Here is a 27469-nt window from a genome sequence, read left to right as displayed (position 1 = left end):
TCACTACTAATGCAAATTGGATGTATAATCATTCTTTAAGAGAAGGGGGCGGAGATGGCTCGCCATTGTCAAGCATACCAGTTTCGGACAATCCCATACTTCAATTTCTTCCAGAGATTTGCATGTCAGATTTGCACTACAAATGCTTCTCAATTCTTGTAAATATTTCAGTATCAGAAATCTTAAACTTCGGCAGATGGGATCTATGATGGAGTACCCGCTGCAGCTGCTGTTGCTTTCTTCACCCATACCCCTTCTTCATGTGATCTTGTTCCTCTATCTCCTCTATCTTTTACAACCTTGAACTTCAATCCTCTCCAGGTTTCCGAGGTTTGGCAGCAAGACAAGAGGGAACAACTTCTTTATACTGCTACATCCAGAGCAATATAACTTTTTAAGACCAGAAAATATACCATTATAAGATGGCAATGATAATGGAGCAAAGCAGAAAGAAGAAGATAAAACAAAGCTAATCCATGCTAATGCAATCCTCAATGTTAATGAGCTCCAATTCAGTTGTATACTTTATCAAGGTACTGAAGATTTGCAGGTGAAATAACTTTCTGAAGCATGCTACTTCCTGTATGAGCATATCCTCTCCCATATATCCATTCCATTAGTGCAAATATTTGCAGGTGAGATTTGCAGCAAAATATTGCTCAACGATTAAAAAAAACATTGGATCAATATTAAATAAGAGGTTTTTCATCCTTAATCATTAAAGATTAACAAATAATTAAAAGCCAAAAAACTTTTAAAGCCAATCAAATTCTCATTTGAAATCCCATCTTTAAAAAGGCTGTATCATCCAATTCAACATTAATATAAAAAAAGTAGACAACTTAAAAAAATTTCTACAAATAATAAATAAACAGAGGAATTAAAACACGATGCTAATCAGTAATTCAATGATATATTATTTATATTAAGGGAAGAGACATATCCTACCAAATAGACTTTACAAAGGGAACAAGGATATCCTTAGTGTTAGGATGCTCCCACTCCACTACTGACCCCTCTATTCTTTAGGATATATATCAATATCCTCAAGAGAAGGGGGAGGAGATGGCTGGCCATTTTCAAGCAACGGAAGACAAATTGGCATCCTCTTTAGCTTCTGGCATTTTCTTATCCAAAATTTTTTGATAGAATCGCAAATCAATTTTGAACTACAAATGCTTTTCTGTTCTGGTAATTCATACAATCTCATACTTCTTAACTTTGGGAGTTTGAATTCAGTGCTGCTGCTGAAGATTTCTTCACTCATAATCCTTTATTCATCTGATCTATTTCCTACTATCTCCTCCAGTTTCTCACAATCAAAAACTCTAATCTCTTCCAGGTTTACAGAAAATATATCATTATATAGCTAACTCCCCAATAAATACAGTCCAGCATTACGCCAATAATCTTCTTCTTTTCCGTTTTCAAACATGAGCTTGGATCTCTTTAAACGTGATGCTATCGATCCAGTGCTGTAGCCCTTCAGGCGAAAGGGATTCTCCTTGTTGTAGTCATAATCTTGATCGGACGGAGGTCTCGTTGTTGCTTCTGCTAACCCACGGCATGATCACAGTGGTTAATTTCCTATGTTAGCTGCTTCTAGCTCTTTATGTCTTCTTACTCGATCAGGAGGCTGTGTTTTGCGGGTGGATTTGCTCTTCTTCTGCTACAAGCCTAAGAGCTGCCTGTTGCTGTTTTATCGAACAGATTTTGATATGTATTTGCGGCGAGTCGTGAAGCATCTCCCGGATTAGTTTTGCTTCTCATTGTTCTCCTTCGGTTTACTCCATTACCTTTGTCACCAATGCAGCAAGTTTTCCACGATTTCTTTAAGCCAATTATTTGCAGGCTTGGTGAACATAAACAATGATTCTGTAACCATAACATCTTTGTCAGTGAATTCTGCAACTCAGTCAAGTGCACAGTTGCAGCAAGAAATGAATCAATTGCTCCACTGTTGTCAACATCAACCTGCCAAAAACCCACAAGGAATTTGTTCAATTACCACTCAATTAACTGGTTGAAAAAATAAATAGAAACTACAGCAGTTTACAGCAAGATTAAAATGAGTGACAGAAAAACAGACCAACATTTTAATTATCAGATCAGGAAAAACCTCAAAAGAAAAGAAATTAATGTTACATCGAAAGCAGAACTGAAGAAAAATCAACTCCAAGCAACATGTTGTTGCACTGCAGAAGGTACTCGAAAGCAATATCAGTGCATTTTAAGGAATTGTACCAACAAACCTGCGATGGTAGGCTTCAGCAGTGATTAAGTGAGTATAAATTGAATTTGGAAAGAGTGAGTGCCAAAGTCTTGGTCCCATGCCCTCATCTCCACTGTTACATATTCTGAAGGTTAAGAGAAAGTGCATCAAAACCACTAAACGATTATGAATTCTAAAAGTTGATCTTAAACCAAGAACACGTAGTTAGGAACTGTCAGTGGCCCTTTAAAGGAAATTCCAAAAAGAAAACTTGGATGCCTCTTCATAAATTTTTTTTTAAAAAAATCATGCATAAATCACACAAACAAATGAGTGAAAAGCTTGGCCTTCATTCATCTCCAAGCATACAACTCCATTGAGAGAGGTCACTAATGCAGGTAGAAGATAGAAAGATAGCAAACAAACACAGAGAAGACTTAGATTTTTTATGAGCAAAAAGGTTAAATTCACAGTTTTATTCTAAAAATAAGTATAATAATATTTGTAGAGGTTTACAAGACCATTAAATAAGTCAAAAAACCTTATTTCTACTAGAAAACAAATCAAAATCCAAAAGCATAAAGAAAATTAACACAAAATCCAAAATAAAACAATATATCCAAATAAATCTAGAAAAAATAATAAAATGAACCCAAACATCATTATTTAGGCTTAATTTCAAGAGATCCAACAGCCTAATGAAAGACAGAGGTTCTTAATAAAAAAACTACTTGTAAAATAACCTAAAAAAATTAAGCCTGATCCAATAAATAGGCATTTTATTATGTCTTTTTAAGCTATTCCATGTTTGAATTTTTTAGGCCATCCACATAGTCTCTCTGTGACAGATGCTCATTCGACTACTCAGAAACTTCCGTTTTTACAAAGTCCGGTTACATGAGTCACATTCCTGTTATTAACTCAATTGCCTCGTTCAATGTACCAATCTGCCATACAATATGTTTAGCCTATTACTTGAGGAACTCCATCTCCATATTCGATCAGTCTGTACTGTATGCTAGCTAATTCACCAGTTATAAAGGCATGTGAAGAAAAGTATCTGATGAAGACCAGCAATATAACATAAAAGGCTAGAAAAGAAAATAGCCAAGAAACTTGGAAGTCATATCAAGTACCAATCATGAATCAGGCACAAGGACAAAATAAAACAGAAGATCAAGATAACAGGGAGTCCTTAGGAGAACATCTGCAAGGGGGAAGACTTATACAAACCAGAAGCTGAAGGAAACAGATACCAGAGATACAAGACTTGTACAAACCAAAGAAATGATCAAGTGAAGATCGAGAGGCTTACATCAAATTTGATAGGCATTTCATGAACTCCAAACAGAGAAAGAAATCAGATTTGTCATAACACTGAATCCACATGGAAATTTGATTGTGTGAGCATATGCTGCACAATTAAGAATCATAGATGGAAACCTTTAAAAAATGAACCTATCGTTACAAATCAAGAGTAAGACTGGTCTAACAAGCATGGCTAGGAAAATTTGACGAAATTACCTACAAGTCGATGATTAGATCTTTCAGTGCTCCAAGATAGCATGATTCCTAGACCATAAGGAAGGGGCATGTAGGGAGATATAAGTTAAGAAAAAAGAAGCAGAGAGATGGGAAAGAAGAAATCTCAAAAAAGAAAATGACTGAGGATTAAGGCTTACCACTAAGAAAATGATTTTTGAGTCGCAAAGGATAGCAGGACATCCTCTCACTTGTATGATATAAAGGCCAAACATGAAGTCAGCTTCTTGGAATTTGCGGGGTTCTTGCCAGTTCTTTGATGGTTTTTGCACTCCAACCTGCGTGGCAGAACAGAAACAGTTTATAAAATGGAGAACATAATCAAAGGGTTTTTGAGAAGCACACATACAAGTAGAACATATCACTTCCTTTTGGACGAATCGTATCTGAAATCATATAAGATGAATCGTGAGTGGTTGAGAGATACTCAGATAGACAGGAATTCAAACATGCATACCAAGACATAAAACAGCGATGACTAGAAGAACATCCTTAGCATCAGGATGCTCCCACTCCACTATTGTCTCCCACCGTTCTTCTGGTTTCATATAGATGGAAGGGGGAGGAGATGGCTGTCATTGTCAAGGATATCAGTTCCGAACAAACCCACCATTCCTTTGGATATATAATCCTTTCTTTTAAGAGAAGGAGTAGGAGATGGCCAGAGAGAGAAATTAAAACATGGTAGAGTGTAGGCATGATACTCACAGGTCTTCCGAAAGGAACCATTCCAAATCCATCATAATCATCGATCTCAAAAGAATAAAAAGCATTCAATCTCTTTCCAGCAAAATATTGTTCAACAGTAAAGACTTTGAATCAATGCTCTCTTTCAATGCATGTAAATCAGAACGTTGTCTTCCTTCACCATCTGCCTACAAAAAAATAAACAAAATGAGGCTAATGCATGTAAATCAGTAAGAATTTTTTTTTTAAAGGTTGGGATGATAACAACAAAAAAAGGAGTGTAATGGTCTTGAGAAAACCTTGTAGATGAATTGGCCAGAATGTGTTGCTCTCCAAATGTTTCACTTGTCTTCGTCTTGCTTCCTTACTAATATACATACATCAATCATGAAATGGTTATGGTTGAGGCTAATTCACTAAAATTAAATTAGAGAGAGAGAGAGAGAGAGAGAGAGGAATTAGAACAATATGCCTACCTATATGGGGGATAACTCGTATTCGTCGGCTCCCAAAAACTCTACGAAGGGACGAAGGATATCCTTAGCTTTAGGTTGCTCCCACTCCACCACTGACTCCCACCATTCTTTTGGATATATCTCGATTTCTTTAAGAGAAAGGGGAGGAGATGGCTGGCCATTTTCAAGTAACGGAAGATAAATCGGTATTCTCTTCAGCTTCTGACATTTTACTATCCCAATTTGTTGGAGAGAGTCGCAGATCAGTTTTGCACTACAAAAACTTTTCAGTTCTGGTAATTCATACAATTTTAGAATTCTTAACTTTGGTAGTTTGAATTCGATGTTGCTGCTGCTTTCTTCACCCATATATCCTTCTTCATTTGAACTTGTTGCTATTATCTCCTCCATTTCTTCACATTCTTCAACTCTAATACATTCCAGGTTTACGAGGTTTGGCAGCAAGACAAGAGGGAACAACTTCTTCGTTCTTCTACATCCATAACAATGCAACTTTTTAAGATATGAAAATATACCTTTATAAGATGGAGATGGAAGTGTAGCTCCGCAGAACCAAGAAGATGAAACCAAGCTCTCCATGTTATTGCAATAGGAATTGTCCATGACCTTCAGATCAATTGCATAATTTATAAGAGAGGAAACATCATCACAATAAAAAATGATCAGTTGTTGAATGTCATTTGGGAACATGACCTGAAAATCTCCATCTTTATTGATACCCAAGTTACCCAACCAAACAGTTTTACCTCTATAATAACTTTTTATTTCATATTCCTCAAACTGTCCTACAAAAATTTGGTATGTGCTTAGTGATTGGGTCTCATCCCGAGATTTGAGATACTCCATAAAATCAGAGTAACCTTCAAAATGGCATTCCAAAGTTTCCAACTTTCTTAAGCACCCTACTTCCTTTTCTTTGACTGTTATCGGAGCACTAGGAATCTCCTCCTCTAATGCAAAGACTTGCAGATGAGAGAGTTTAGGTAATATCCCACTAGGAAACTCCTTTTCACCACAATAAAAAATGATCAGTTGTTGAATGTCATTTGGGAACATGACCTGAGATTTTTTAATGATGGTACATCCCTTAAGTTCTCGCAGCCAATGAGCAATAATGTAGTGAGACTTATCAAGTCAGAGACAGAATCAGGCAACTTTTCAATAAATGTGTAAGATAGATCGAGGACCTTGAGCCCAAGCAAGTGCTTGAAAAATGAATCTGCAATAAATCGCAACCCTTGATTAAGACATAGCAATAGAGTTGAAAGAGTGGGACACCTTGGTGAATGGCTTGAGGGAATTTCTTCAATTTGATTTTCTATTAGTGAAACTCTCGTAAAATTCTCCGTCCACTCCTCTGCAGCCGGCAATTCTCTTATTTGTGCACCTGCTTTAACCATGCCTTGAGAGTTCTCTTGCTGAATTTGGATGGCCATGTCCCTAATCAAATCATGCATCTTGACAGCTCTAACACCATTATCATAGATAAATCTTTCCAGTAAACAGACATTTTCAAGTTTATTAAGCATTGTGTGGCCCTCGTCATATGCTGATTGTCTGCTCCTTGCTCCTTTCATTATTCCCTCGTCGATCAAATGTCCTATCAACTCCTCCCTTGTAATAACACGATTTTCAGGAAATAATGCACAATATAAGAGACATTGTTGTAATGCAAAATCATCTAACCGGTCATAACTAAACCTCAATAATTGGTATACCTCATCTTCCATGTCCTTCAATCTTGATTCTTTTAATTTCTTTAATGTATTCCTCCACTCATGCAGGTCATCCACTCCACTCAAGCTTCCTGCAATTGTAATAATTTCCAAAGGCAAACCCGCACATTCCCTTGCAACATCTATTGCAATTCGTTCCACTTCTGGAGAGAATGCTATGTCATGTCCAAGTTTCTCCATGAACAAAGTCCAAGCTTCTCTCTTAGAAAGTGGCTTCACTTTGATTTTATGTTGGCTACCTATCTGTTGACAAATCCTCTCTGATCGAGTTGTCATAATCAGCTTGCATCCTTTCAATGAGACAGGAATCCCCACTCTGTGTAGCTCAAAAAAGTCCCACAAATCATCTAAAATGAGAATCCATTTTTTCTTCTTCGTTAGTTCTTTTGACAATTCCATAGCTCTATGCAGCTCATCCTCTTCATTGGAAAGATTTAAACCTATACGCCTTGAGATATTGTTCTGTAATTTATTAATGTTGAAATCTCGAGACACAGTAACCCAATAAACATGATAAGAAATGTCTGGTCTTCTGAGAAGCTCATTATAGATATGTTGCAACATTGTCGTCTTCCCAACTCCTCCCATCCCGTAAATGCCAATGATTGATACGTCGTCATTCATTAACCAGGACCATATCATATTCGTATTCTCTTCAAATGCTCGACCCACTAGCTTTGTAGAGCTAGTAGGTAATGGATCTCCTCTGGTCTCACTTGTGTTGTATTTAACGCCTCTGAAAGAGCTAGATCCTGCTCCAGGCTGCGCTACTTCTCCAGTCCCGTTCTCTAAATCATCCTCCATTAACAAATTATGGAGCTCATCCCAGTTTATTTCAATTGCTTGACCCATTATATCTAATGCTTGTATCCTTCCTGGGTCTCCAGCCAAACTGTCGACTTTATTGTTTCGTTCTTCTGGGCTGGCTGACATGGCATAATCATTAGCGTTGCTTGAACTTGCTAAGATTTTATGTCTTTTGCTGCCACCATGCATAGCTAGGAAGGCGGCTTCTTGAACTTCTCTGGGCACCTGACCACAAATGGAAACACCATGCCCTCTCTCTCCTGATAAATGCCATTTGATCCTCGAAATGGAAGTGTAGTTGGCAAATAAATGCCCACAAAACTTGCACTTCATGCTACCATCTTTCATATCTTCAACATCATTCCAAAATGGATCATTTTATCGAACCATTTTTTTGCTCCAAGTTCAGTAACGAGGCCCTAAAGTATAAAAAATACATAGATGTCAAAATATTCACACAAAAATGTAATTAATTGAAGTTAAATTAATTTTAAAAAAACATTCTAAACCTAAAATAATAAGTCAAGAGTTGCCCATTCAAATCCCGTGTTCTATGTTTGTTAGATTAATCTAAAACAATAACATTTTAGTTTCTTTACAATAAAATCATGTTGTTTTGGACCCAAAAATATTATCTTATTTTAAATAAAAAAATTAAAAAATCTTTGAAATTGATTCGGTTGAGTCAACCAACTCGACTTATTTTGACTAGGTCAAACTAGATTTTATCATATCAATTTATAAATCGATTCAAAATAAAACTCAATCCTAGTTAAGCTTTGGGTTAATAGTTTCTGGATTGACTCATCGACTCAAGTTTGTTCTAGGATTAATCTATTATAAATCTTTTATATTCATCTAAAAAGATCAATTTTATAAGTATTTATATGAAAAAGAAAGAAAGAAGCAGATCTGAATATATGATGATATGAAAGAGATTGCTCCTTTTCTTATATAATACCTACAACTTGCCTTTTTTTTTTTTTTTTTGAAAAACAAATTCCAGAGCTAGTCAAAAGGTTGAGGATAACCAATACGCCTTGCAAAAATCAAGCAATTAAGCATGGAAAACAGTATGGTATAAAAATGAGAAAAATAACGAACATATAGTTTACCTGTGCCTGAAAATTATTCCCCAACTACGTGATGGTTTTGCTCAAATCAGAAAAAAATAAATAAAATAAGAACAAAGAGAAAGGTTTAGAAAATGGAGGTGTAAGGGAAAGGAAATTACTGTAAAACAATTGTAGGTGTGGAAGATATTCTTACAGTAGCAATTGAAATGATAAAGGCACATCAATCTACTGTACTTTACCTTGTAATCAGGGATAATCCCATGGAATTAATATTTAATATCATACCTTCCACGTATAATATACCTTTAGAATATCTTATTGTATAGTATTTAATCAAAAATATATGTTGTGGAAACCTTACAAGAAATTAATACTTGAGTTTCCAGTGTTAAATGAGTTTTAGGTTCCAAGAACTTGCTCAGAAAGACAGAAACTAAGGATATATTTGGCGATGCGTTGTGGTATGGTTGAAAACTTATTTAGAGCTATTATTTTTTAAAATATTTTTTTTATTTTAAAATATATTAAAATAATATTTTTTAGTTTTTAAAATTTATTTTTATATTAAAATATCAAAACAAACTAAAAAGACCAAGGAAAACTCTATCAATAACTTCCTTGATTTGTAGTTTTCTCTGCCACAATAACACACGATGGTGCAACAGTGCACTGTCTATATCCCACATGCTCAGCATGGATTTACTTTGTAGCATTTTTGGTTCCCGAAGCCTAACCAACCCCCAAGTACCTGAGCTCCCCAGCTTTTACGGAAGCGCATGTAAACCAGTCGGATATATAAAACAGAGAAGCAAAATTATGGCCAGGCCATTCATAAAGATTAAGATTTGCCAATATTTGCAAAAAGTATGGCAGAGAGTTAAACATAGTTTATCTGAGCATCAATCAGATGTTTTAGATCCATTGGTAGTGAGTCCTAGGGCATCTCCCAAGTTAAATGTGCTTCTCATTGTTCTCCTCCCGATTCCTCCATTGCCCTTCCTCATCATTGCAGCAAATTCACCATAGTCTATTTGTCCATCCTGCAACACAATTTCCATGATCACATGTTGTCAGAAGCTCCTACAACTCCCGAAACAAATGTAATGTGCTTCTGAATGATTTGTCCGAGTAAAGCTCCAAGATTCTTTATTTTAAGAGGGAAAAAATGGATTGAAATGACAGTACATAATGGACTTACATTATCTTGATCGATTTCTTTAATCATCTCATCAAGGTGGAGCTCGCTTAGGCCAAACTCTTTGCAAGCTTGTTGAAGCTCATCAATGGTTATGTATCCACTGCTATCTTTGTCGAAGAATGAGAAAGCAGACACTAAATTTTCCTCTCTCTCCAATTTATTCAAGTGCACAGTGGCAGCAAGAAATTCACCATAATCAATTGTTCCACTGTTGTCAATATCAGCCTGCCAAACATACCCACAAAGCATGCACTTGTTCATTTTCAAGTTAACTGAATGGTCGAAAAAACAAAACAGAAACTACAGAGGATTCGAGCAAGTTCTCTTACAGCATCCATCAGATCCTTTATCTCAGACTCCATTAGTTCAGAGCCTACTCGCCTTAATCCATCTTTTAATTCATCAAAAGTTATTGTTCCACTGTTGTCTGTGTCTATCATTTTGAACAACTCTTTCAAACCACCAATCTCTTCTTCAGAAAGCCTATCTGCTATGACCTAAAATTCATTACAAGAATCACTACGCATCAGTTCAGTTGAGGTCAGCATTACAGCATACAAACATAGCTACACTAATAGCTACACACATATGTGAGCAAGTGCGTGCAAGTGAGTCTGTATAAGTTTGTTCCAGGTATCAAAATTAATTATGAGCACTGAGTTACCAAACAAATGAAAAAAATTAAAATTTCATTGAATATGTTAAACAACTAAGATATAAAACTTAAGCAAGTAGAGTACTATATATCCAGTATCCCTCTATTTATATTATCTTCATGTTTCTTTAACATTCCATGTTCGTATTGAATCCATTATGAGTGAGATACTGAGTTTGACAACTAAGTTGATGATCTTTTGGAAAATGACTCCGACACCATGTTAAATATGATATTAAGGACTGTTGACTTTTCTAATCTATGTGTATGCAAGCACTTTTCTTATCTCTGTGTATGCAAGCAAAGAAGTCAATAAAAGGACCACCAAATAAAGTAGTTGTCATGCAAATAGTTGAAGCATCACTAGGCCCTGGTTTTTTAGAGGTAACACTTTACTTAACAATCAACATGGTTGATTTAGTCATAGTTTTTTTCAACGGAACCAATAATATAATCCAAGAAAACTAATACACATCTGCAAGAACCTTACACGCAAAGCCATCTTCTTAAGCTTGTTCATTGCAGAGAACTGTTTCAGCCGCGATAAAACAGCAGAATCAAGAGGTTTATCTGGGGCAATCCTGTCATCCACGATCCATGGGTGGCCTGCACCACAGGTCACATAGGTATCATGATGTAGCAACATCCATCAATAATCACTGTGCTGGAACTTGTTTAAGCCTAATACTCCTAAATCCCTGTTTAAAGAAAATTGAAGAGTCTTACAGAGTACTTCATGAGCAGTTAGTCTTTTCTTTGGATTCCGTTCAAGCATTTTTCTAATCAGATCCTTGGCACTGTCTGAAATACTAGGCCATGGTTCAGATTCAAAATCTAATTTGCCTTGCAATATCTGCTTGAAGATCCCGATTTCAGTTTCTGACATTTATAGCAGAGTAAACGAAGAAAGAAATTATTGTCAGTACAAGTCAGTAGCAGAAAAACTCAATTCTTAGTAACCATCCCTATCCAGAACTTGATTTGCCATCAGTACAGGAATAAAAGAATTATTACCGGCCCAAAAAGGCGGTACACCACTTAATAGTATGTACAAAATAATTCCTGCACTCCATACATCTGCTTCAGGTCCATAATGTTTGCGCAATACCTCTGGCGCAACATAGTATGGACTCCCAACAACATCACAAAAAGTTTCGCCTGAAAATCCACATAATTAAGTATGCGTCAGACTGAGGCAGACAACAATATTAAACGATGATAAGGTTGTGTTAAATAGCAATGGTTTCTGAGCAATGAGGGCAAAAGGTTGTAATTTTGAAATGTGACGCAATAATTGACTACAATCCAGTTTGAAGATTTCTATTTATTCAGAATCATTGTTATGAAGTTTACAGGTACATGCAGGCAAACACGCATACTGTAAATCATAAGACAGAAGTTGTTTCCCAGGATGCAGAAGCTTACAATAAACCAAAGGAGTTTTTTTTCCAAAAGAAAATGTGTAAATGACATTTATATAAGAATCTGATAACCTATACGAGGCCAAACTGTCCACGTATAGATGAGGTGAGAGAGAGATTTTAATAATCAGGTTTGAGAAAACTTTAAGATGAGAACACTCAGGATTTCAACAAGAGGAAAAGAAAGGAAAGCTGGAAGAATAACTGAAATGGTTGAGGGAGAAGAGAGGTGAAGCATGCACTGCTAGAACCTCTAGAAAATGAATCAAATTTAATTCATTCAACACAAGGACTAACACATTCGAAGTAAAATAGCTACCAAAAAATAATCAACTTCGTGCAGACATGTTAAGGGATCGTATGAGGTACTGGCAAGCAACTTGTGACTAATTCTAAGCAATTATCTCATCTTAGAGCACTAGAATGGAGAGTATTGAGCATCAAATAACTTTGGTCGAGGGAAAAGAAACAAAATCTTTGAAGTACAACCACATTGTAGTTATATATTTCTTGGTTAATTATTGAAACATTGACTGCTGGGAGCACGCTGCGATAGTTGGCAAAGGCTCTTTTGTCCAACAATGCAATGGCCCTGATTGAGTCCCCCACTTCAAGATAAAATCAACTATTTCAAGCACGGAAGTATTCAAAGCCCTTATTAAATGCATGGACATGCTTGACCAGAAAAATGATGCAGGTTCATTTTGAATGGTCAATGTCCAAGACTTCAAGGGCCACATTTCTGAATGAAGGGATCAATCACTCCTTGAAACAAGCTCATTGAACATTTGGTGTTCAATTCAAAAGCATTTCAAGAGATTGTGCAAGTTGGAGCCAGAGACATTAGTGTCTTAGTGATGATCAATTGTATTAGTAAAGTCCCAATTATCAAAAATCAATCCCAACTAAGGTAGTAAATATAATGATAACGAGGGTTTTGGACATACAGTGAATGAACACACACATAATCCCAGATCAAAATCTTAATCAAGTCAGTCAAGAAAGCAGGCAACCCAAATCTAAATTCAATCAATAGCACCAAAACAAACACTAAATCTGAAGAAAAATAAAACCCATCAAAGAAAACACAAGCAAAACATTAAAAAAATTGGGAAAAAAGGTAACACCCAAGAAGTGAAGGAACCAGACCTGGCTTGTAGAACACAGAAAGCCCAAAATCAGTGGCCTTAAGAGGAGCATCCTCCTCAACACTATGAAGTAAGAAGTTCTCAGGCTTAAGATCTCTATGCATGACACCAAGTGAATGGCATGCCTCAACAACCCCAACAATAGTTTTCATCAATTTAGCAGCCTCTTTTTCACTATAATGCCCTTTCTTAACAATCCTATCAAAAAGCTCACCTCCTTCACAAAGCTCCATCACCAAGTGAACACAAGAAATATCTTCGTATGCCCCACTAATCCTAACCACATGTGGGTGCTCAGACAAATGGTGCATTATCTGGATTTCCCTCCACACATCCTCGTAATCTTCTTTGCAAAGAAGCTTTCTTTTTGGTATTGACTTGCAAGCATACTTTTTTCCTGAGGTTTTATGCGTACAAAGAAAAGTCGTACCAAACTGCCCTTGACCAAGCTTCCTCCCTATGCTGTAATGGTCTCTTAAGTTCTGGGTCTTGTAAGGAAGCACCCATTTAGGCCTTGATGACAGTGGTGGAGCACTAGACGATGAGGGTTTTGGTTGATCATCCATGGTTAGAGACTCAAAACCTGGAGCAGGTTCAAAAGGACTCAAGAAAAAGCTTCAGTCTTGGGTCTTGAATCCCTCTCTCCTTTTCTCTCTCTCTCTAGTGATGAGAACTGAGACAGAAGACTTTTTGCGCTGTCTGATAAATGGGTAAACTATAGCTTACTCCTTATAGTCTGAAACAACTCATTCATTAGTATTTGTAGTTTCATAAATTATATACTAATACAAATTTTTTTAAAATCAAAGTTATTAAACCCTGTTGACCGTTTACCTATGATCCAGTCCAAGAAATGTTTTACAAGTTTAATAGGTTAATTTATGTTGATTCAAGTTAATTAAAATAATGTTTTCTTAATATTTTTAAAGTAAAAACTACATCATTTTATAAAAAGAAATTAAAAAAGTTAAATTGGATTTTGACAAAGTTTCTCGTCAAGTCAACTTTCTTCTATTTTTTTTTTAAATCCATCCTAGGTCCTAGATTATCTAGGTCCTTAGTTGAATTTATGTTATTATTTAATTTATTTGTTTCTTGATAAATAGAAAAGTAGAAGTAGGTAAGCTGAAGAAATTTAACGAGAAAAGAAGGATTTTATGAAAAAAAAAAAACCCAATGGATTAACCAAGGACTATTTAAGTATTTTTATATACTACAAGGTTTAATCAATTAGTCTTAATAAACTATAGGGACTAAGTTGCAATTAAATCTATGATGAGTAGACTAGATTCTCTTTTAGGACATGGACACGAGTCTCTCTCTCTCTCTATCTAGATTTCGATTAGAGCTTCTTTCTTTCTCTCTCTCTCTCTAGCTGACTGTGTATCTAACTTTTTCCCTAACTGAGATCTAGACAAATTCTCTTGTCTGTCTGAGATACCTTTCTCCCTTTTCTATGGGCTGCTTTGGCTTGTGGTTTGCGATCAAGTGGCCACAGTCTTTCATTATTTTAGGAGCAAAACCTACAACTTGGGCTTTGATTGTCCAGAATTAAGAACAACTTTCATAACTCAAAAAATAATTCTTTTTCTGTTCGAATGATTCATGATTTTTTTTTAATAAAAGATATTTTGGATTGGATTTTAGTTCGTCTTTTTAATGTTATAAAAATAGAGTATTCAAATTGGATTTATAATTTTAAAACTTGATTTATATAAACTATGAATTCAAATAAAAAAATTAATTCAAGTTTTATTTTTAAAAAATATATTAAAACAATCCGTATAAAATAAATTTTGTAATAAAAATCAGCGAATTTTAACCTAATTAAATTACACCACTTCCTTCTCTAGTTTATTTTTTTTAAAAAAAATCTTATACCAATTCAAATGTTATATTAATTAGATCAAGATGATTCAAGTTTATTCAAAGTTTTGTATTTTAAAAAAACAATAAACAATTCCATATAAAAATAAATTTTGTAAGAAAATATCTGTGAATTTTAACCTGTGTTTGGCACTGCGTTTCAAAAACGCTTTTGAAAAAAATTTAATTTTTTTCTTTGAATTAATATGTTTTTGATGTTTTCAAATCATTTTTATGTGTTGATCTCAAAAATAATTTTTAAAAAATAAAAAAATATTCTTGACATACTTTTCTGAGTGAAAAACACTTTCAAAAGTAACCGCAACCACATTCCCAAACACGCGACCACTTCCTTCTCTAATTTATTTTTTAAAAAAAACTTAAACCAGTTTAAATCTTGTATCAATTAAATTTTTGGTTTACTTGTTAAAATGGTTCTGTAACTCTAATTAAAATTAGAGAATTTATAGTTGATATGAAAAGAACACATCTATTAACTTTTAAGTGAATAATAAATTACTCTTTAAGAAACTGTAAAGTTATAAAATAAAGTTTAATTATTAAAACAGAAAAAAGGTATTTATTGTGCATTAATGTTCATCGTAAAAGTTTATACATTTTTAGTATATAGTTATATATATAGCAGTAACAGTAATGCGTTTGAATTGATAAACAAAAAAATTATATAATTGAAGAGCGATCCAATTTCTCTATACATCTATGGTGTGGTTCTATACCTATTTTTATTGGGGATACATATGATACGGTAGATGCTGGGACGTGTCTCAAGAGAAAACTTACCTGGACAATAAATAATAAAAATAAAAACTTTGTTACTATTTTGGAATGAAAAAAAATAGAGACAAGAAAATATTTTTTTTATATATTTTGTTTTAAAAATATAAAAATTAACTTTAAAATTATTTCAAAAACAAATTTATTTTATCTTATGCTTTTGTTTATGTTTTTTTAAGGAATCCTTTAAATTGAATTGAATTCAAAGATTTTAATATAATTTCATGTTTAGCATCATTTTGAGGGTCAATAATATAGTTTTAAAAGAAATTTAATTTTAAAAAATAATATAAAATAAATTAGAGATCAACTCATTTAATTGACAATACTAAAAAGAAGAACTTTACATTAAAACTAGCTTCTCAAAATAAACGTCTACCTTTTTTTTTTTTAAGAAACCTTTGAAAGAATAAGACAGAGGTAATGAGAGTAATATAAAAAATAAAATGAATTCAATTTTTATCTTTTTTAAATATGTAAATATAATTTATTTATCAATGTAATTTAAATTAAATATTATAATTAAATTTAATTATACTAGCGAATTGATTTCAAACAATCTACAATTAAATATATTTGTGTTTTTAACCACTTAAATATATTTGATTTTATATTATTTTGTAACACCCTAATTCAAGAGAAAATTCTTTTGACCTGAAACTTGTAAAGTTTCATATTATCTTATATTTTATCAGAAAAAATAAAAATATAGTGAAATGAAAACTCGTGATCACTTGATCATCAAGGTTTTGATATTATATAATAAAAAAACTATTTTTCACCTTAAAATTATAATTTTATATTACTAACCGAACCTAATAAAATGTTCAAGGAAAATAATTATAAATATCTTAACTAAATTATAACAAATTCATGTGTAAGATACAGATGCATCCATCATTCCAAGCATGGAAAATAATATTTAAAACGATGGGTAAAATTAAACCTTTTGTATTCATCGTTGTTTTAGTGTTTTTTTTTACTGAGAACCACCAGGATGGGAAGCACAAAAGGGAACAGTATATTTATAGTATGGCCCTTGAATAACCAAATGCCATCACAAGTACTTTCCATCTTGCAAGTTGCTTGGTGGGACAAACAAACAAGGACTTGTGATGTCGTCGCTTGTTCTATGCACCAATAATTATCTTTTACATATGTGTCTTCAGGCATGTGAGTGTATGCGGGAAGAATCAAGCAATTCTGCCGATGGATCCCACCTTTTCTTGGCTTTTCTGCCAAACATAGATTCAGAAAATGGGAATTTTCCAAAATAATTCATTTGATTTGCATGTTTTGTTTTCTAGTTTGTTGATGATTTGATATGACATAAATTAACGTTGGTTTGAATTTTGAAGTGATTTTAACTATGATGGAATTTACCTTGAAAAATATGAATGAAAGAAGAAGAAAAACTAGATTGTTTACAAAATGGATCACGCAGAGAGTTTTATTAGTAAGTAATTCTTTTCTAATAGTTTGCTCTCAGAATAGAGATTGTAACTTTTTAAATAACTATTAAATCGAATTTTACAGGATAATAATAATCAAAATCCTAATTCGAATAGAAAAATAACATAAAACCTGAGAGTACACAAGATAGGTTCTCAGGGTCTCCTCCGGGAACCCGCAGAAACAAACCCAGTCCTGATGAACAGGAACAAAGGCCAGCTTTGAAGTCCTGTTTTACCCCCTCAATTCATACAAAAGTTGGATCACATGCAAGAAGCACACACATCATCCAAAATGTCCCATCTCTTAGAATTTTAGTTACTTCACAGCAAAAAAAGAAGAAGAAGCTTATAGACACAGATGGGAAAACGCAGCAAGCCAGCAACTGGCAAAAACACAGAAGAATGTTCTGGTGAAGGAGCTAGTACCTACAAAATAGCACTAGCAAGGTTTTCAATAGATGATTCAAAGCCTGTCAAGGCAGGATTTTCAGCCTTTTCAGGATCTTTTTGTTAAGCTAAACGTTGCAAACACAAACAACTACGACAATAGAAGGGGGGTGACAACAGGTTAGGAAGTACAAATCACTACAAACTAAATATTAATCAAGGTCCCTTGCCTATAAATACCAAGCTTTGATCTATGGTCATGGAGTCTTTTCTTGATCCTTTGTTGGAACCCGGAAAAGACTGTCAGTAACCACGAAAATGTCAAACACCCGGTCCTGGATTAGTTTAGAGAACTTCAAACGCCAGATGCTCTGGAATCCAAGCTGATGATTTGAGGGGAAACTGTTGCAGCTTTCACTTTTGCGACATCAGCACCCATGCTAGTGGGGACGTCATGGATCTTTTTGTTTCGAGTAAATGGCATTAGTGCACTGCGTATGGGTATCTCATCTAATGAAACACAATTGCTTTATGTTTTCCAATCATTTTCCCTTTTTTTCTGAAATAGTATACTCTTGCTTCTTGCTTGGTTCAGTCGATAGCACCCGATCATTATGGCCAAGACTTTCAACACTAAATCAATCAATGACTCAAGAGATTTTGCACAATATTTGTCTTCTCATTCCATGTTCGGCTCCTCCTATTTCATCTCTGATAACCTGAGCTTCTTTTGAGGTGACTTCTAGTGGAACTACTTCAAAATCTCTGGTATTTTTGTCACTCGAAAATGGTATGGACTCTGCGACTTGACGAGGCAGGAAACTAACTTTGGTTCCACTATTAGTAAAAAGAAATGTCATCTTTTTGCCAGGGTGGAGGTCGTTGTACTGGTAGAATATCGTTGAGGCTGGGTTTTTTTTAATGGTTATCTTGTATCAGGATGAAGTTGATGGCAGTCCCCTGTGAAACAATATAATCAAATATTTTGTGGTTGCCATGTTTTTTCTACTATATATGTATACATGTTTTTTTTTTCTTATATTTATTGACCGAGGTTTCTTCCATTGATTATGGGAGCACATTTTCTAAGCGTAATACCCAATTGCAACTGTACTTCTGAATGTGAATACCTGATAAGGCTGGTTTTTCAGGATCACCTTCTTCTTAAGAAAACCAGGGCTTCCACACTAAAACAGGGTGAGGGGGTGCGTGTGTATGACAAACATAAACAGCTACGACAACAGGGAAGGGACGGAAGTACATACATATTATAACCAGCAACGACAACAGGGAAAGGGACGGAAGTACATGCATATTATAAACAGCAACGACAGCAAGGCAGCAAACTTATTAAAGCCCTCTGCTGATCAATACCAAGCTTTTACCTATGGTCATGGAGTCATTTTTTTATCCTTCTTTGGCACCCAAACGAGAGTATCACTATCTAGAAAGTGACAAACAGCAGGTCCTGGTTTAATTTTGAGAACTTGAAACGCCATATGGTCTGGACTCCAAGCTGATGTGTTGAGGTGGCAAACCGTTACAGCTTTCACTTTTGTGCCATCAGCACCCACTAATGGAACCTCATCAACCTCTGTGTCTGCGATTACATGGCAATAGTGCACTGCATAAGGATATCTCATCTTGTGACACACTGCTGCTTTATGATCTCCAATCATTCTCACTTCGGCTGAAACCGTATACTCTTGCTTCTTGCCTGCTTCAGTCGAGAGTACCCGAACATTTTGGCCAAGCCTTTCAACAGTAAAATCAATTAATGACTCTAGAGATGTAGCACAATATTTGTCTTCTCCTTCCATCTTTGGCTCCTCGCATCCTCCTATTTCTTCTCTGATAACCTGAGCCTCTTTTGAGTTGACTTCTAGTGCAAAGTACTTCAAAATCTCTGGTATTTTGTCACTCGAAAATGGTATAGACTCTGCGACTTGACGGGGCAAGAAACTAACCTTGGTTCCACTATCCGTAAAAAGAACTTTCATTTTTTTACCTGGATGGAGATCGTCGTACTGGTAGAATATCGTTGAGTCAGGGAGGGCAGAGTTTAGGGATTTTTTATCGCCTCTTTTGTAGCCTCGTTTGCTATAAGTTATTCTATATCTTCTTAGGATAACAGCAGCACTTACGTTTTCATTAGCGAATTCTCTGGTGATTGAAGGATAATGACCAGGTTGTAGAAGATATCTCAGGGCTTTTGGCAATGGAGTGTTGGGCAACCTTGAGTACCAATACTTCTCAGTAGGTGGAGAAATATCGCTAGGGAGGAAGGTGGCAACTTTCTTTGGTAAGGGGACATTGTCAGCAGCCACAGCCACTGTCGTGTGGGTTACACCGATGGTATTAGCAGCGGTGGAGAAGGTGATGTAGAGGGAGAGAGTAAGAAAGAAGGGGAGGAGCAGTGCACAAGAATTGGCGAGAGACATTTTTTTGAAGATAATGAAGAAGTGAGCAAATACTATAACAAGTACTTGCCATCTTGCAAGTTGCTTGGTGGGACAAACAAACAAGGACTTGTGATGCCGTCGCTTGTTCTATACACCAATAATGTAATAATTATCTTTTACAAATGTGTTTTTAGGCATGTGAGTATATGCGGGAAGATCAAGCAATTCTGCCGATGGATCCCACCTTTTCTTGGCTTTTCTGCCAAACATAGATTGAAAATGTAAATTTTCCAAAATAATTCATTTGATTTGCATGTTTTGTGTTCTGGTGAGGGAGCTACCAGTACCTAGAAAATAGCACTAGCAAGGTTTTCAATAGATGATTCAAAGCCTGTTAAGGCAACTTTTTTAGCCTTTTCAGGATCTTTTTGTTAAGCTAAACGTTGCAAACACAAACAACTACGACAATAGAGTGGGGGTGACAACAGGTTAGGAAGTACAAATCACTACAAACTAAATATTAATCAAGGTCCCTTGCCTATAAATACCAAGCTTTGATCTATGGTCATGGAGTCTTTTCTTGATCCTTTGTTGGAACCCGAGAAAGACTGTCAGTAACCACAAAAATGTCAAACTCCCGGTCCTGGCTTAGTTCAGAGAAGTTCAAACGCCAGATGCTCTGGAGTCCAAGCTGATGAGTTGAGTGGCAAACTGTTGCAGCTTTCACTTTTGCGCCATCAGCACCCACTAGTGGAAAGTAAATCCCATTAGTGGGTGCTGATGTCGCACCCACTAGTGTCTTTATAAATGAATAAAGAAAGAAAAGATGTATATTCCATATAGAATTTGAGAAAGTAAATCTCTCTGTTCTCTTATCGCTTGAAGCCAAAGAATAAATCATATATATATTGTTCCTTAGAAGGTGGTTACAGAAGGCAGGAAAACCAGCTGTAATGACTGCTGGTATAACTGTAAAACAGCTATGACAAGTTAAGTAAATCACGTAACAGACTCTTCTAGCCTTGGTTTATCATCCCCTCTCAAGTGAAAGGGTTTGGAAACTATACAAAGCTGAGTTTTGAGGAACAAAAACCTTGAACTTGTGAGGTGCTTAGTCAATAGATCTGCTAGCTGCTCTTCAGTAATAACAAAATGCAGTTGTATCTTTCCTCTTGTAACTTGATCTCAGATGAAGTGAAGATCGATTTCTATGTGCTTCGTTCTAACATGAAACACATAGTTCTTGCAGCAAGGGTTGCATCCTGTTGAAGATTGCTTCAAGGGCTGTCAAAGAAGGAGCTGTCAAAGATTTTTCTGTTTCTGTTATTTCTAATTTTCATGCAAATAATGAGCTACTGTCCTAGTCTCTAGGAGTTAGTTAATATGTTATCATTTTAACAGATCACAGCATGATTTAATGCTAGAAGTTTGCAGTTCTGTTTTTCTTAGTTTGAATATATATGTGTAACGATTGCAATGAAAGTATGCAATCAGATTATTCATTCAATTTGAAATAAATCCAAATACAATCTTTGTCACGACCTGAATCCCGGATCCATGACCGGCACATAGGCAAGGTTCCCCTCCAAGGTTCCATACCTATGCGAACCCAAACTTACACACAAACTTATCCTAACTCAATCAGAGTTCAACGCAGCATTAACAACAAAATCAACTTCATAATATAATTGAATTGTCTTAATACAAGAGTTTATATAAGTTCAGAGTTTTGGAGCACTAACTAAACATAAAGGAAAGGTACAAAGTACAACCAAAAAGCAGGTTCGGAAGGTTCAACAAAAGTAACCTGCTATCAAGCTATAAGTCTGAAAAGAATAATAATGAGAGGGTGAGTTCAACAACTCAGTGAGTAGATAACGTTCAATATACGCACATGAGGTAATACAACAATGAGAAATATATATACAAGTATGGCTTTAGGTTCTTATGGAAGTGTTCTCAAATTGGCCATAACAAGAATGTCATATGGTAAAACTCGTCAGAAAATCAAAATGCAATGAGCATGAGGCTCCGTACTGTGGGATGATCAGTCCACACAGGTTGGTGACTCCCCCGACCAACTAGGGTTCAGATACGATGTGCACAAAGATTAACACTACCCTGTTAGCATGGGTATTCTGACTGACATATCATAGGTTCATAATCATAATCAAACAGACATATTCATATCTCAAGGCTCAACTCATGACATCAATCAAATGAGGAGCTATCAATTCAGAGTCAATTCAGAATATATATACTGGTTCATATCAATAATTCGGATTCAACAATTGATCATGTTTATCATAACAAGGATAATAATCAACATATATATTATCAAGAAGCATGATCCAATTCATATTAACAAATCAAATATTTATAATATTTCTCATGCATATGAAAAATTATCCACTCACCTGACTCGAAAGCAACAAAACTCAAAGCTGATATCGAAGAAAATCCTACTGACGTCCCGCCGGTAGAATATCAGGATTATCTGAATACAAAGGAGGCATATTCAAGAACGACTCGAAAGAATATATAACCTATTTAATACACTTATCTAAGGGTATATTCCATAACCCTATATGTTTTTAGCTTAAACTAGTTATTTTCCCAAAAACCCAAAAATCTAACGGTTTTTCCGAAATCTAATCCATTATAAAACAACTAATAAAATTGATAATAATTCACTAAATAACCCTCAATTATTTATCAAACCAATCTGCAAAAGTTAATATTACAGCTAGGGACCAATTTGTAATTTATCCTATTTTTAAGGGTCAAATTGTAACTTTGTCCATTTGGAGGACCAAACTAAAATTTATCATAAATCCATGAATATACAGAAATTCTGACCATAATTAGTCCTCATTTCTGTCTAGATCATCTCATTATACTCCAAGGACCATTCTGGAATTTTACCAAATTTTTAGGGTCAAATTGTAATTTTTGTCAAATTGGAGGACTAAATTGAAAGTGTTAAATTCTCTTATCTATACAGTAATTCTGTCCATAATTCATATGTTATTCTATTCAGAATCTCGGAATATGCTTCAGGGACCATTCTGCAAATTTTCCAAAGTTTGGGGACTAAACTGTAATTTTCCAAAATTGAGGGACCAAACCAAAATTTTGTCATCTTCAACCTCCAACCCAGAATTTTAACAGAAACCTACTGTTCTCCCCTGATTTTTAACTTAAAAATCACCATTCAAACAAAACTATAACTCAAAATCATCACAATCTTCCATAATCAACTAAATCATCAATTAACCACAACAATCAGCCCCTAACATTCAATTTAATTCATCAATTAAACTCAAAACACAAATTTCATAACCCTAACATTTATCAAAACCGAAATTAAAGCTAAAGAAAACATATTATACACATTAAAGCATAATCTTACCCCTTTTTACTTATTTCCTCCAACTTCTTTTCTTTTTCCCTTATTTTCCCCTATTTTCTCTTCTTTTTCTTTCTCCTTTCTCTCTCACGGTTTGCTCTCTCAAATATTCAGATCTCTTCTTTTTTTTTTCTTTCTATTTATACTTATCATCTCTTTATACAATTACTACTATACCCCTCATTCATTTATTCCAACTTTTAAGCCTTCAAGGGCTTTATTGTATTTTCCAACTCATTAATATTCAAAACATTACAATCTTTGCTGCCTCTTCTCTTCTTCCTATCTTTATTTCTTCTCATAAACATTTCTCTTTTAAATACTTTCACATCCAAACAATTTCAGCAGTAGCTAAGGCAAGGCTTCGATACTTAGATTCTAGACTACTGCGAGACACAACTTTTTATTTGGTAGAGGATCAAGAGACTAAGTTACCCCCTAGATAAACCAGATACTCACTTAAATTTCACCTATCATCAGGTTGAGCACCCTAGTCTACATCTATGAATCCTTTTATTGTCAAGTGGCTTGAGGGACTTAACAATAACCCACTTGCATTGTTCCTCTTAGATACCACAAGATCCTTTTGACTAAAAGCCAGTGAGCTAAGGTTGGCTGTTGCATGAATTGGCATGCCTTACTAACAACAAAAGCTATGTGAGGCCTTATTATTGTAAGATACTGAAGTGTCCCTACTACACTTCAATATTGAGTAACCTTTTCTATAGAATTACCATCAAACTTTGACAAATTCTGCCCAACAACATCAGGTGTTTTTACTGGTTTGGTATCAAACATTTCAGTTCTATGCAGCAGATTTGAAACATATTTGGTTTGGCTCAAATTCATAGAGCCTTCATTGTAAGAGACCTCTATACCTAGAAAGTAGGATAACTACCCCAAGTCTCTTAAGGCAAAAACAAAGTCAAGCTTAACAATGAGTGAAGAAATCTGTGTTGATTATATCATCAACATATACAAGGACTATCAAAGTTGTGGATTCACCAAAGTGTAGAAACATAAAACTATTAGTCCTAGAATTGCTGAATCCCCACTATAGAATAGCAGAACCGAGTCTTTGAAACCAAGCTCCTGATGTTTATTTCACACCATATAAAACCTTTTTCAATCTACACACTTTGGTTGGGAATTTACTGTTCACATATCCAGAAGGTTGAGACATGTATACCTGCTTTTCTAACTCACCATTTAGGAAAGCATTATGAACATTAAGCTGTCGAATTTCACACTTAAAACTGAGAGCAACAACAATATGATTTGAATAGTTACAACCTTAATAATTGAACTAAAGGTTCTTAAAATAATCGAGACCATGAGTTTGGTTATACCTTTTAGCTACAAGCCTGGCTTTATACCTTTCTATGCTCCCATATGACTTGTGTTTTAGCTTGTACACCCACTTACAACCTATTATATTAACATCATAAAGTTGTTCAATAAGATCCCAAGTGTGGTTTCGACTCAATAATAAAATTAACAAAATATGAAAAAAAACCGTTAAATAAGTCATGTTTTATTTAATTACAAAATATAAAAAAAGATGCATCATTCAAACAAAAATTTGAGAATTTTTGCTTACTTGATGTGGGAATCATCCTTAATAAAATTTGAATCAGAATAGGGATGTTGATAAACTGAGTGTTGAGGTGGTCGGATTTGTGGTGGAAGGTTGATTTATGATAAAATAGGAGATATGTTGTTTGTTTATTACAGATATGGGAAGAAGAAGGAGAAATGGATGAATAGGAGAGGAGGGTTGCTTATTAGGTCATAAATTTAATATTACAAATATATTTATTGATGGGTTAATTTCTTTAATAATTTTGTATGTAAAAATGACATGTCATTGCACATTTCTACTTTTTTTTATTCTTTCTTTTCTTACTGTAATTCCCTTGGTATATACTAAGATAATATTTCTTTTATTGTTCATCGATAGATACAGCGAGGGACTATTTTGTCAGTAAAATTCACCATAATATAGTAACATAATTTTTCCATTAGTGTTTCTGTTTGTATTTGCTAATTTTTTAGTAGTACACATGTAGTATATGCACAACTAGGTGTGTTGCACATAGCTAACAATTTTCATTTCAAGTGTTTGCTCTCTCAAATAATTCATTCATACAAGAGTCAACATGTTTTTTTTATAAAGATCCTATGGAATGAAATAAATCAAAATAATGTAATGGCTAGAAAATAAAAAGATGGCATGGCAAAAAAAAAATATGAGAAAGAAGAGAATGTAAGAAAAAAATTAGATATCGAAGAAACATTGAAGTTTCAATGATGAAACTTATAGTATCACTAGAAAGATTTTATGAAATGAATCTATTAACAATATACTAAAAGGCGTGGGGAAAGCACTGTAGCTTCCCCACGCCTTTTAATTATACTTATATATAATAATAATAATAATAATTATTATTATTATTATAATTATTATATTATATTATAATATTTGTTTTTTCAATTTTTCTGTTTTTCTGTTTTTTTTTTGTTTTTTATGCCTTTATGAGTGTTTTTTTTTTGCTTTTTTCTTTGTTTTCATTCCTTTTATAATTTTTTTTTGTTTAATTTAGTTTGTTAATGGTAATTTTTTTTTTTAGTTATCAGACTTTCATGACACGGATCCCGAGTTTGACGGGTTAACCTGGTTTGACGAGTTAACCCGGAATTTTATTTTTTTATTTTTAATTAATTTTTTTCATTTAGTTTAGTTTGTTAATGTTAAATTTCTTTCTATTTAATTATCAAACTTTCATGACACGTATCCCAAGCTTGATAGGTTAACCCAGCTGTCAAATTTTTTTTCTATTTAGTTATCAAACTTTCATGACGTGAATCTAAGGTTTGACGGGTTAACTTGGTTTAAAGGGTTAACCAAGTTAATTCAGATTTTTTTTTTCTTTTTCTTCATTAGTTTTTTTCTTCCTGTTGGTTTTTTTCTTTGCTTTTTTCTTTTTAATTAATCTTTTTAATTATCACACTTTTATGACACAATCTTGCAGCTAGACCCACATTCAAGGCTCTTGGGTCCAATGTTGCTATCAAACTCACTTAAACTTGAGTCATGTAAGTTTAATATTATTATAAATATTACTTTTGGGTCAAGCGTTGCAGCTAGACCAAAGACTCTTGGGTATATCTTTGCAGAAAGACATAACACTCTTAGATCTTTTTATGTAAGAAAATAAATAACCCGTGGCGTATGCCTTTGTTTTGTTTTGTTTTTTTTTCTTTTTCCTTTTTAAGCCTTTTACTGTAGACTGCACAGTGCAGTTCACAGTGAAAAAGCTGATGCCTTTAGTTATTTTTTTTGTAATTATTCTTTTAATTTAGTTTCTTAATATTAAATTTTTTTGTTTAATTATTAGACTTTTATGACACAGATCTCAGGTTTGACGGGTTAATCCAGTTGATTCAGATTGTTTTTCTTTTTCCTCATTAGTTTTGTTCTTCCGATTTCATCTTTTAATATTGTATGCAGTCCACGGTGAAAAGGCTGATGCCTTGAGTTTTTTTTTTTTGCTTTTGTTTTTATGCCTTTTACTGTGAACTGCACAATACAGTCCACAGTGAAAAGGTTGATGCCTTCTTTTTTTTCTTTTTAATTAAATTTTTTTATTTAGTTTGTTGATATTAAATTTTTTTTCTATTTAGTTATTAGACTTTCATGACACGGATCTCAGGTTTGACATGTTAACTCAGTTAATTTAGATTTTTTTTTCTTTTTTTTCACTAGTTTTTTTCTTCATGTTGGTTTTTTTTTTGTTTTTTTTTTCTTTTTAATTAATCTATTTAAGTATCACACTTTTATGACACAACCTTGCAGCTAAACCCATATCCAAGACCATTGGGTTTGGTATTGCAGTCAGACCCATTTAAACTTGGGTCTTTCAAGTTTAATATTATTATAAATATTACTCTTGGATCAGGCGTTACAGTCAAACCTAAGATTCTTTGATATAGTTTTGTAAAAAAACCTAATACTTTTAAATCTTGGCTTTTTTTAATATTTTTTATACAAAAAAATTGACCGGCGGCATCACGCGGATTATATAACTAGTATGTACTATTCAAATTCAACATTGGAGGTAGTGAAGAGAGTCTAGCAAGGAAGCATGTCCCTACCTTGAGACTACTCACTATTGACTTTGAAGTTGGCTTTTCATGG

The 27469-nt window shown here is 34.2% G+C and overlaps 2 protein-coding genes, 2 long non-coding RNA genes and 1 pseudogene across 4 annotated transcripts; 1 reads left to right on the top strand and 4 right to left on the bottom strand.

Moving 5' to 3' along the window:
• Window positions 1-1254: 1254 nt before the first annotated feature.
• LOC7487146 (probable disease resistance protein At4g27220) lies at window positions 1255-9056 on the bottom strand (annotated as a pseudogene).
• Window positions 9057-9341: 285 nt separating this feature from the next.
• Window positions 9342-13648, bottom strand: LOC7465891 (calcium-dependent protein kinase SK5). Its single transcript, XM_002325690.3, has 7 exons — window positions 12960-13648; window positions 11404-11547; window positions 11116-11268; window positions 10880-10995; window positions 10064-10231; window positions 9735-9959; window positions 9342-9576 (listed from the first exon to the last, which is right to left on the bottom strand). Exons 1-7 carry the CDS (start codon window positions 13522-13524, stop codon window positions 9436-9438), a joined length of 1512 nt encoding a protein of 503 aa, XP_002325726.1. The 5' UTR covers window positions 13525-13648; the 3' UTR covers window positions 9342-9435.
• Window positions 13649-17065: 3417 nt separating this feature from the next.
• On the top strand, window positions 17066-18468 carry LOC112325473 (uncharacterized). The gene is made up of 2 exons (XR_002979504.2): window positions 17066-17961; window positions 18056-18468. It is a non-coding gene; the product is annotated as an uncharacterized LOC112325473 (long non-coding RNA).
• Window positions 18469-18708: 240 nt separating this feature from the next.
• LOC18108858 (BURP domain protein RD22) lies at window positions 18709-19933 on the bottom strand. The gene has a single exon (XM_024592061.2). It carries the CDS (start codon window positions 19899-19901, stop codon window positions 18852-18854), a length of 1050 nt encoding a protein of 349 aa, XP_024447829.1. The 5' UTR covers window positions 19902-19933; the 3' UTR covers window positions 18709-18851.
• A 1588-nt stretch (window positions 19934-21521) lies between these two features.
• LOC127904824 (uncharacterized) lies at window positions 21522-22381 on the bottom strand. The gene is made up of 2 exons (XR_008058267.1): window positions 22280-22381; window positions 21522-21688 (listed from the first exon to the last, which is right to left on the bottom strand). It is a non-coding gene; the product is annotated as an uncharacterized LOC127904824 (long non-coding RNA).
• Window positions 22382-27469: the final 5088 nt, after the last annotated feature.

This window comes from Populus trichocarpa, unplaced genomic scaffold (assembly GCF_000002775.5).
Source record: "Populus trichocarpa isolate Nisqually-1 unplaced genomic scaffold, P.trichocarpa_v4.1 scaffold_25, whole genome shotgun sequence".
In the NCBI taxonomy this organism is placed as follows: domain Eukaryota; kingdom Viridiplantae; phylum Streptophyta; class Magnoliopsida; order Malpighiales; family Salicaceae; genus Populus; species Populus trichocarpa.
Note: the sequence above shows the minus strand (reverse complement) of the source record. Positions and strands in the feature narration are given on the sequence as shown.

Excerpts from the sequence above, each read along its gene's own strand:
- LOC7465891 (XM_002325690.3), bottom strand. The coding sequence starts at position 13,524 with ATGGATGATCAACCAAAACCCTCATCGTCTAGTGCTCCACCACTGTCA. Across the intron at positions 10,232-10,879 it reads TTAAGAAGATGGCTTTGCGT|GTCATAGCAGATAGGCTTTC; the intron begins GTAAGGTTCTTG and ends AATGAATTTTAG. Across the intron at positions 9,960-10,063 it reads TAAAGGATCTGATGGATGCT|GCTGATATTGACAACAGTGG; the intron begins GTAAGAGAACTT and ends TATGTTTGGCAG.
- LOC18108858 (XM_024592061.2), bottom strand. The coding sequence starts at position 19,901 with ATGTCTCTCGCCAATTCTTGTGCACTGCTCCTCCCCTTCTTTCTTACT.